General features: G+C 38.9%; 1 protein-coding gene across 1 annotated transcript; it reads right to left on the bottom strand.

Annotated features, from left to right (window-relative positions):
- Positions 1 to 5,371: 5,371 nt before the first annotated feature.
- nkapd1 (NKAP domain containing 1) lies at positions 5,372 to 10,398 on the bottom strand. The gene is made up of 6 exons (XM_074642387.1): positions 10,262 to 10,398; positions 8,786 to 8,862; positions 7,702 to 7,787; positions 7,405 to 7,545; positions 7,137 to 7,190; positions 5,372 to 6,450 (listed from the first exon to the last, which is right to left on the bottom strand). Exons 2-6 carry the CDS (start codon positions 8,852 to 8,854, stop codon positions 6,072 to 6,074), a joined length of 729 nt encoding a protein of 242 aa, XP_074498488.1. The 5' UTR covers positions 8,855 to 8,862; positions 10,262 to 10,398; the 3' UTR covers positions 5,372 to 6,071.
- Positions 10,399 to 11,235: the final 837 nt, after the last annotated feature.

Below are 11,235 nucleotides of genomic sequence, written 5' to 3'. Positions count from 1 at the left end.
TTATTTAACCTCCTTCACGACAAGCTAGGTATGACATGGTTGGTACCAATGGATTCCTTAGGTTTTCTAGTTTCATGTGATGCCTGTAAAATTGAGCCCACTACAACCTAAAAATCACAAGTTGCATTAATGCGTTAAGGAAATTAGTGACGTTAAAACAAATTTGCATCAACACGTTATTATTTCGTTAAATTTGACAGCCCTTATGATTATAACTGTTTTAAAATATTGTAGTTACAGTTACGCCAGTTACAGATGCATCTTAAAAGGATTAACACATGTTGACTCATACAAACTTAAAAGTGAACTTATATCTGTTTGCAACTACATTATAATGTGTTATAAACCATCTTTAATTGTTGATACACTGCATATAATACAGGAGGTGAAATAAGGTGTTACAGAAAAGTGGCATGACAGTGGGAATAGATACGATCAAAGTACATGAGGGATATTTGTTTGCTGCCACCCTCTCCCTCTGATTACAGCTACTTAGCACACGCTGAGATGAAACTGAGCTGCGTGGACAGCAGAGAGATAAAACATGCAGCAGGGAGATAAGCCACACTGGAGGTTTTCAATCCTCTTGAATCTCCTATTTTGCATCCTCAGTGACGGAGAGGACTGGGTCTAAGAACAGAGTTGTCTCTTCTCTTTTCCTTATCATTCTTAACCAGTTTTCAGCCAAAAATCGTTGACATTTTTAACCTGAAATATATTTTCTTTCCAGCTAGAAGAAGACTTAACTTTAGGGTGTAAATGCTCAGCTGTCAATTTATGGTGCACGTATTTTTCAACCCCTGTCTGTCTCCTCATTAACAACTGATAGTTTCCAGTGTGGGGATGTGCTGAGTTTCTCTCTGCTCCTATGTATGACCATTATTCAACACAAAATCTGCTTAGGCAGGAGGAGGCTGAGACTTCACCCAGTCTTCAAAATTGGCCAGAGCAGCCAAACTAGTGAACACTGGGGGTACAGCAAAGCGTGTTGTGTCTCATCAGCAGTTCTGAGTGACTGCAAAAGAAATGGGCCTCAACTTGGTGAGGGTGAGTTTTTTTTCCACTGAAGATCCCATTTTAGGTTTAATGCATAGTAATGTGTGTTTGAAAAGTCCAATCTGAACATGGTTTAGCAGGAATAACGTTTAAAGTCTTCAGTGCTAACCACGGTGTCTGCTCTGCAGTGTCACTACTTTTCTCAACAAACCATATTCCAACTGTGCTATGTGATTTGATTCTTATCATACATGATACCTGCAGAAAAATAACAGCTGCAAACGGACTCCAATCTGCAATGTTTCGATTCCAATTGGATCCTTGTGTTGCTGGTTTACCGTCAGCCTTGAACCGAAGTGAGATGTTTGTATAACTACACTCCTTTTTCTGATTTTAACATGTTTCACATTTAAAATAATTTACTTATTAGTTCTAGTATCCTTTTCAGCAAATAACGTGTGTCTCCTTAAAGGTACAGTGTGTAGGATTTGACGACATCTAGCGTTGTGGTTGCAGATTGCAACCACCCTCTGCTCACTCCTCCCTGTCCAACACTGCCATAGCATGAGCCGCCGGGTGCAAAACCGGAGTAAGGATGGCTTCAGAGCGAGGTGAACGTTCGCCTTGCTTTGAGGCCATCCTTACCATAATAACACTACTTTAGGAGCAACGGAAGTCAAGCAGCGGCTGGCAGTAACACGGTTTTGCACTCTGCGGCTCACGTTATCGCAGTTTCACAAGCGTGTTGGAGAACTCCAGTGGCCTTCAGGTAACGTAAAAACGTGAAAGGCTGTCTCTAGAGCCAGTGTTCCATTTCTGCTAATAGATCCCCCGAAATGTTACACACTGTTACTTTAAAATGGAGTAAATCAGGACACTATATAATTTATTTACCTAAACCTGCTGCCATTCGAACCATTTTAGGAAACTTGCAATTACAGACATTTAACAAAAAGTCACACCCTGTATTGAGGTATGGCTTTTTGAGACCTACAGTATGAGCACACATATTTCATTATGTATTAAGCAGCAAGATGCCAATTAGGAAAATGTATAGTTTTATTTGCATTTATTAATAAACAAGCCTAATGAGTCTAAAGCCATACAAGCGGTTTTATGACAATGTGCTGCTATTCTCCATATAGATGGCAATGCCATGAACCACACAGCACAGCAAGGTAAAGTTGTTTGCCTCGCTGTGCTAGTCACAAACCACAGTAAGAGCTCGTCACCTGCAGCCATTTCCAGCTCACTGTAGCCGTTACTGTTTGTACTATTCCTCTCTGCAATATGTTAAACTGATCTAGTGCAGAATCCCAGTAAAAGCTTCCCGCCGGTTCGCCGGTGGAAAGCTTTTATAATGTGAAGCAGCAACAGCAGGATAGATTTGATTTCCATCAGCAGTAACTTTAACACAGCTCCTATATACGTCTGAAAGCAGTCAGTAAACACTAGAATGAGGCTGATATATCTGAAAATACAAACAGGAGTGAAACTAAACTCCAAACCACAGAGATTCAGATAGAAGATACAAAACTACTGAGAGCCGAGCACAGAGAGACTTTTCTCACTATAGTCTTCAGCACTGAAACACAAGTTGAGCTGCTGAGCACACAGCTAAGGAGAGGAGGCGCTGATGTTTAGGAGGTAATGTGTACCATGTTGTTAACCATCTTAGTTTAGCGTGTTCGCATGCTAACATTTGCTAATTAGCACTTAAGTCAGACGATCACCAAAGATATTACAATTCATCCTGAGAGTGACATGGAGGTCTGGGCAAATGTCCATGGCAATCCATCCAATAGTCTAGCGGTTCTCAACCTTTTTCGTGTAAAAGACCCCTAAATTGATACACAGCTTCAGTAAGTAGAAAGTTTCATTGGGCCAAAAATTCCACAACAACCTTTCAGCATATTGTAATTCAAGTGCTCTGAGAGAAAACTAGACTTCTGCACCTCCTCGTGGCTCTGTTTTCAGGCTTTAGAAAATCTAGCCTGTGACGGGAGACTTTGGCCAATCACAGGTCATTTCAGAGAGAGAGCGTTCCTATAGGCTGTGCTCCAGCTGGTGGGCGGTGCCTGGTATTTCCTCAACTGATCTCAACATGGCTGCCGGGTCACAAACTTTCTAATTTTACAGCTAAACAGTACACTACAAGATGTTTCGGAAAACATTGGAGGAGAGAAATAGGCATTACAGTAACAGGATATTGATTCATATTTGATCAGCGCTGCCTAGTTAGACTGTTTGGTCGGAGTTCGCAAGTGAGGTCCCTCAAGGACCTCTGGGGGTCCCCGGGCCCCTGGTTGAGAACCACTGCAAATAGTCTTTGAGACATTTCACTCAAAAACAAATACCAACCTTATGGTGGTCATTATGGTACATCCTCTTGGAACCACAAATGTCTGTACAAAATGTGTCAATACATCCAGCGGATGTTTTTTAGATATTTAAGTCTGAACCAAAGTGGTGGACTGACAATGCTGCTAGCATGGCTGAAAACTGTAGATGAGAGTTTTGTTAATTGTGGAAACACCAGCGTAACTTCTGCCATCTAAACCCTGTTTGGAGAATTGCTGTAGCAGACATTATATTATTTATAATATAGCGAGAACATGAATGCTATTCATTAGTTGTTTTTTTCTTCTAGATAATTATTTTATGAAATAGTTGGCACAGCTTGATACATGCAGCTATAAAACACACTCAATTTGTGATTCTGCCCTCCCGCCAAATGCTTATTAACCTTGACAATGTGTTTTAAAAACCTCCGTCAGCACTGATTTGACCAGCCGAATATCGTTTTGCTTTTTTCCACTTCCAAGAGTCGGGCAGTTGCAGCCAAGCTCAACACAGCCCACACTCTGCTGCTTACAGAGAACACTTAGCCTATTGACACAGACTCTTTAAAGTGCTCCGGGCTTCTCTAGTATACGCACACACACTTTTACCAACACTTCCTTCAGCATCAGATTATCTAAAAATACCCAGAAGGCACAGACCTACTACTTGTTACCAAGTTTATTTATTTTTTTATGTTAAATACAAATATAGTCTGACAAGTCACGTAGTAGGAAGAAGCTGACCAGCGGCACGGAACATGATGTTAATATGGTTTGAATCATGCTGTTTATGAGTGTTGTTCAATTTTTATGTTCAGGGCTGTTTTTGGTTTTACTGAATCTTTTTCTCAGGCATTAAATCCACCCAATGTTCTACATTACTTAAGCAATAAGGCCTTACTGCTCTTCAGTATAGAGCTGAAATCACTAAATGTATTCACTTTGATCAGTGAATAGCAGATTATTAAAGGTATAGATCCTGCATCATAAAAAGACTGCATGCTCAAACTGGTACAGGACTGCGGCTTATGGAGAGGAAGCCACCCTCTGTGTATTTTTTCACAAACAGCCTGACAAAAGAATCGCAAGACTTCAAATGGTAAATGTAATTTTTCTCATGCCGGAGGTTATTTAAGTATGAATTATTAACATGGGAATGTTATCTTAACAGATGTGTGGACACTGTGGTTCTTACATTAATATTACAGTATGTTTAGGAATCAAATGAAAATGTCAGATCTGTGACACATAGTTTACACATATATTACTATATCTGTTAAAAGATAAGGCTGGCCATATTCTATATATTTTTTTTATATTGTATTCTCTACAAAGGGGTCTATGGCACAGAGTAATAAGGAAGTGTACATAATTTATCTTTCCCTTTAAAAAAAAACGAAGCCCTCCCGAGGTTATTAATGTTGTCTTTGAGTTTAGAAAAAAATTCCAACACCTTCCTCACAACATGTCAAAATAATAAGTGTTAGATTTAACCCCAAATGAATTAATAGAACTGTAACACAGAGGTAGAACTGCTCTTCTCTGCATGCAGCAAATTGCACCTTTTATGAAGCGTGGCAGTGAAAATTGTCTTTTTGATGTAACTGTTAACTTTATTGCAAAGGTGGGCTAAGTTTAGGATGAGAAACAAATAAAAACCCTCCTCTGCTCACCCGAAAAGGTCAGACTACCTTCAGCAAAAGGAAAATTACAATACACTTTCCCTTTTTTCAAGTCAAGTCAAAATTCTCATATTCCAGCTTCTTAAAATGTGAATAATTTCTGGTTTCTTTACTCCTTTATATGACAGTAAACTGAATATCTTTGAGTTGTGGACAAAACAAGACATTTGAGGACGTCATCTCGGGCTTTGGAAAACATTGATGGACATTTTTCACCATATTCTGACATTTTATAGACCGAGAAAATAATCGACAGATTAATCAACAATGAAGATAATCGTTAGTTACAGCCCTAATATGAAGCTTTGGCTACACAGACAATACTCGTTGGTCGCATAAATGAATCGTTGGTTTTGTTTTTTTAATGAGATTTATTACCAATAAGAAAAATACAGAAATTCCCCAGACTTATTTAAAATATATGTATTCCACCAATAACATTTCTTTAAACAGCAAAATAGATGTTTAATTTACACCTATGACAATGTGCTGCATACAAATATTAAAATTTACAAAAACTAAAAAAAGCAAATGCACATTCTATCATAATTCTTGAGGAGAGTTGCATAATTTTTCTTGTTTCTTAAATTAAAAAAATTCGATAAAAAACTGTGGTCGATTGAGGACAGAAGTTCTTCTCCACGTGAGGCAGACAGTCTGAGGTGAGAGTCGATGATCAATCAATGAGCCTGCAGCCGGCAGAATTCTTAATGAGGCGGGTGGTGTATACCCCACCTTCCCTCTTCATGCTGCCTGCACAGCCGTACAGTGTGCTTCAAGCCACTGCAGAGGTGGATGAGGTATTACTACACAGAACGCCCACCGAGAGGGCTGACAGCAGTTTTGTTGATGTCTAACAAAGTACAATACAGAGCGGCCCTGCAGAGATAAGCCCTCTGTGAAGTTAAGGCGAACAAAGGAATCCGCAGTAGTTTTTCTTGGTTGTTACCTGAGCTGTGTGTCTGTCCGTCTCTTTGAATCTCAGTCTGCAGAACTATCATCCAAGCTCTCCTCACCTGCTGCTTTCCAGTTTCTCCTGCCCTTCTTTTTTTTAATTCGGCCCCGAGTCCGAGTCTTTGTGGGAGTCCTGCTTTCGGTTTTTGCGCCTGTGAGTCCGCCTTTCCCTTTCTTCTTCATCGTCGCTGTCGCCTGAGCTGCTGTCCTCATCTCTCCCTTTGGTTTTCGCCGTTTTCTTGTTCTTATGTTGACTTTTAGTCCTTTTCCTCCGTTTTCCACTGCTGTCATCGCTGCTGCTGTCACTGCTCGAGCACTCCGCCTTCTTACGCTTTTCATCTTCATCTTTCTTCTTCTTTTTCTTTTTCTTCTTATGAGAGGATTTTTTGGATCGTTTTGATAAGCTTGCTTCGCCGCTAGACTTGGACCTTTTCATCTTGTGGTGCCCAGTCCTCTTTTTGGCACTGCTTTTTTCACTAAAGAAAAGACAAATTGAACAAAATACATTCAGGACTGGTATAGTAGGTATGACATAATGCTTTATAGGCGATTCTACACATCGAGATCAGTTTACGTGTCATCACTTGACCAGTGAAAACAGTTGTATGATCTCTTTATGGGCTCTGGATGATTATGGAGGTGGTTGTGTGAGGATTAAAACACTGTGTATTGACAATATAACACCATATACACTACATTTGGTTTTAATTATATTGAACGATGATCATTGGCTGATGTGAGGCGTCCACATTTGTTTTGTTTTCAGGCCCTTCCGTATTAGTAAGTGCCGAGTCAGATATATCGGAGCTTTCAGAAAAAGTCTCCCTATCAGATGTTGACCTGAACGCAAATTTACAGGTAGGAAACTCATATTATAATAAGTTTGATAAGACGTGAACACAGCATCACAAAAGATGCTATCAAGTTGCATTATGGGAAGTGTAGGATCTAGATTTTTTGGGAGCTGGACCCATACTAGGGACTAAAATTCAGGATCTCGCGACTTCTGTGGCATCAATTTTGACAATTATTTTTTCTGTAAGCTTTCTCGCATGAGCCCCGACTTTATAGAAGTACAGTGCCAAATCTCTGGAGTGCCACTTTGTTGGAGCTCAATTCTAATCTCTGGCTTATTTGATGTAGTGTTGCATTTTTTGCTTACCCGTCGCTTTTGAACTCCTCCGGATAAAGCTCCTTGAAGCCACTATGTCCCCACCTGTGATGTGAACACATAGGATGAAGATTTACATTAAAGTGTGGGAACATTTTATTAATTAACTTAACTGTTTAGAACACTAATAAGGAAAACAATTCATTTTCTTCTCTTTCTTCGTTTCACCTTTCAGAAATTAGACACTCTGAGATTTTCATATGTAATTTCCTCAAGAAGTGAAAACATATTTAGATGAAGATTTAGTGATGCACTGTACCTGTCAGGATCTTTGGCCTCAAATTCATACAGTTTGCGACTCCAGTATCGAGCCTCTCTGTCATCATGTTCTGAGACTCGCTCTCTGCTCCGACTCAGGTCTCTGGGCTGATCTGGCACTCGATCACAGTGCATTTGCCCTCTGGAAAAACAACCACCATCAATAAATCAAACAGCGACATACAGTAACAGCTCTCTAAACCGAGAACTACATTACGAAACATACTCCCAAATGAGCGTTGATGTGACTTGTGTTGAGGTGGCTCAAATTGAATTGGGACATTCACTGTTCTCCTACCTCGCACTCTTTGTATCTGGGATATGTTTGTGATGGGACGTGACCTCCCAGCCTCGCATTTTCCACATCTCGCTCTCCTCCTGGATCTGCAATGGGTAAACAAGCGTAAGTACATTAAAGACTACCCAGACACATACATCAACACTCTCATGCTCACACACACATTGTGAATGCTTTATCTGGATTCAGCATTGAGGTATGCAGGATTAAAATACTTACAGAGCTTATATACATTCCTCAAAAGACACCTGCAAATTAGTTTCTGAAACATTCAGCTAGTGAACCTGCAGAGGCTGCCAAGTATCAGTAACCTACATTCATATTGTAGCTCAATGATATTTGTAACCAGGCCCTGAAACTGGATCAGTGTATCAGTGTGTAAGCTTCAGGTCAAAAACACAACACATCTCGAGGATAAGAGTTCTCTTCTGGACAGAAAACCTCTCAAATCAGCTATCTAGGCTTTAGAAGAATACGATGGGCCAATTTTGTGACATTTTATTTTATTAAACAATCCATCCATCCATTGAGAAAATAATTATACTCATTAATGATAATAGTAGTTACAGCTCTACAACTGATTAGAAGTGTTTATCAATTTCAGAGTGCTTCAGACAATGTGAATTTTTGTTTTCATTGTAAGATAAGATAAGATAAGATATGCCTTTATTAGTCCCGCAGTGGGGAAATTTGCAGTGTACAGCAGCAAAGGGGATAGTACAAAAAACAAGATGCATCAGCTAACACAGTAAAAAAAAAAGCTAAACAAAGTGTAACAAAATATGAACCATTTAAATAGAAGGAAGTATAAAAATAGGAGCAGTATATACAGTATTGAAAATAAACAGACTATTAACAAAATTGAACAAGTGGAAAATGATATTGCACAGTGATGAATGAAATGAAATTCCACTTGAAAATATTGCACAGTATTAGAGTAGTAATAATGATAATGATATATGAACAGTCATTATACAGTATAGTGCAAGATTATACTTGGGGGAAGTGAGTTTTTAAGTGTACCTAATAAACTGGTGTATGTTTCCCACGTGTGTCCCACACAAACACATGAACTCAAACTTACCTTGTTGTGGGCACCTGTGTGGCGGATTACATTCCTCAACAACGTCTTCCCCAGCGGCTGCTTGGACATGATCACACCTGAGATGAGACACAGGTAAGTCATTGACACACTAAACCAGGGGTCAGCAACCTTTACTATCAAAAGAGACATTTTAGACAGCAACCAAAACAAACAAATCTGTCTGTCTATACTGTATAGAATATAAATCTATTGCAGTGAGGGCCCAAGTGCAAATGTACTACGGAGTATGAGGGCCACATTGAGGGAAAAAACATCTGAGATTTCCAGAATAAAGTCGTAATATTACGGGAATAAAGTCATAACTTCATGAGAAAAAAAGTCGTAATATTACGAGAATAAAGTCATAACTTTATGAGAAAAAAAGAAGATAGCACGTAAAATTACTCATTATAATATTATGACTTTATTCTCGTAATATTGACTTTATTTTCTTAATATTATGACTTTATTCTCGTAATATTATGACTTTATTCTCGTAATATTCTGACTTTATTCTCGTAATATTCTGACTTTATTCTCGTAATATGACTTTATTTTCTTAATATTATGACTTTATTTTCTTAATATTATGACTTTATCCTCGTAATATTATGACTTTATTCTCTTAATATTATGACTTTATTCTCGTAATATTATGACTTTATTCTCTTAATATTATGACTTTATTCTCGTAATATTATGACTTTATTCTCGTAATATTATGACTTTATTCTCGTAATATTATGACTTTATTCTCTTAATATTATGACTTTATACTCATAATATAATGACTTTATTCTCGTAATATAATGACTTTATTCTCGTAATATAATGACTTTATTCTCGTAATATTATGACTTTATTCTCTTAATATTATGACTTTATACTCATAATATAATGACTTTATTCTCGTAATATAATGACTTTATTCTCGTAATATAATGACTTTATTCTCTTAATATTATGACTTTATACTCATAATATAATGACTTTATTCTCGTAATATTATGACTTTATTCTCATAATATTATGAATCAATTCTCTAAATCTCAGATTTATTTTTTTTCCTCAATGTGGCTGTAATACTCAGTCGTACCATAGACCTACGACAATGATAAATACAAATTAAAATATAAACAATAAACAGTTATTCATTTCCGTGTTTATAAATCACAGGGAGCCACTGGAGAGGAGCTAAAGAGACACAGGTTGCAAAGAGACCCCTGATCTAAACCGATCTGTGTCTAATGAAACTAAAGATCAGAGTGATAACAGATCCTTATCATTAACACGTGATAGCTGTAGTAATCAGGCTACTCTACTCTACTTGTTAGCCTAGCTCGCTAGATAACACTGTTGCATATTCAGATACAAGAATGTAACTCAAGCTACAGGAATCAACCAGTTTAAACTCTGCTAGCGTTACTATTATTACACTTGTTACGATCATTTCATGTAAACGTGTACAAACTGTACCTTTCAGACACGAGGAGCATTCAAGAAGAACAAAACAAGCTCTGCAGCTTCCACCGGCACTTCCGCTTTACTGACGTAGACGTAGTGTTGTCGCACATCCTGCGTCACTGAACGTTGGAGAACACTGAGCTGTGATTGGTCGGATGGTCCGTCAATCACAGAGGTGGGGGCGTGTATGTGAACCGATCCAGTAGTGGATATTCAACAATCTGCTAAAGCAAACCAACACAATAAAGAAGTGACTGATAAAGAAAGAAACATTTAGCAAGAAAAACCGATAGTGGAAAGTTGCTTTTCCTTCTCTTACAGACCAAAGTGTTGGCAAGGAAGAACAAAAGAAGGAAGACCATGTTGCTCGTCCCTGCAGTGCTAGATGTGTAAGTATGCCCAACTGTTACCTAACAAGTTAATAATAATAATAATAATAATAATACATTGGACTTATATAGCAGGGGGCACACAAAATCATACTAATAAATAACACAGAGGAGAAACTATAGCTAAGTAATTAAAAGAGTGATGTGTAGGAAGAGTCAGCTGAGATCATAGGCCTTGATGAACAGGTGGTGTCTGAGGTGTTTTTTGAAAGTGTCCAGGGATAAAGCATTTCTTATTTCAGGAGGGAGAGCGTTCCAGAGGGCAGGGGCCACAACGCTGAAGGCTCTGTCGCCGAATGTTCTCAGCCGGGTGTGGGGGGTGGAGAACAGTCCAGTGTCGGAGGATCGTACGTTCCGGGATGGAGTGTAGGGGTGGAGAAGGTTGGTTAGGTACTGGGGGGCAAGGGCATGGAGGGATTTGTATGTGAGAAGGAGGAGTTTATAGTTGATGTGGGACTTGATTGGAAGCCAGTGAAGGTGGATGAGTGTAGGGGTGATGTGCTGCCAGGGCCTAGTGCGGGGGAGAACCCTGGCAGCGGAGTTCTGGATATACTGAAGCCTGTCCAGGGCTTTGCTGGGTACCGCGGAGAGGACTCC

The sequence above is a fragment of the Sebastes fasciatus genome, chromosome 7 (genome assembly GCF_043250625.1).
Source record: "Sebastes fasciatus isolate fSebFas1 chromosome 7, fSebFas1.pri, whole genome shotgun sequence".
NCBI lineage: Eukaryota > Metazoa > Chordata > Actinopteri > Perciformes > Sebastidae > Sebastes > Sebastes fasciatus.
The sequence above is the reverse complement of the archived record's forward strand: the minus strand, read 5'-3'. Positions and strand labels throughout refer to the sequence as shown.

Coding starts and splice junctions, on each gene's coding strand:
- nkapd1 (XM_074642387.1), bottom strand. CDS start 8,854: ATGTCCAAGCAGCCGCTGGGGAAGACGTTGTTGAGGAATGTAATCCGC. Junction 7,546..7,701: donor CCAGATACAAAGAGTGCGAG/GTAGGAGAACAG, acceptor TTGTTTTTCCAG/AGGGCAAATGCACTGTGATC. Junction 6,451..7,136: donor GAGGAGTTCAAAAGCGACGG/GTAAGCAAAAAA, acceptor TCTTTTCTTTAG/TGAAAAAAGCAGTGCCAAAA.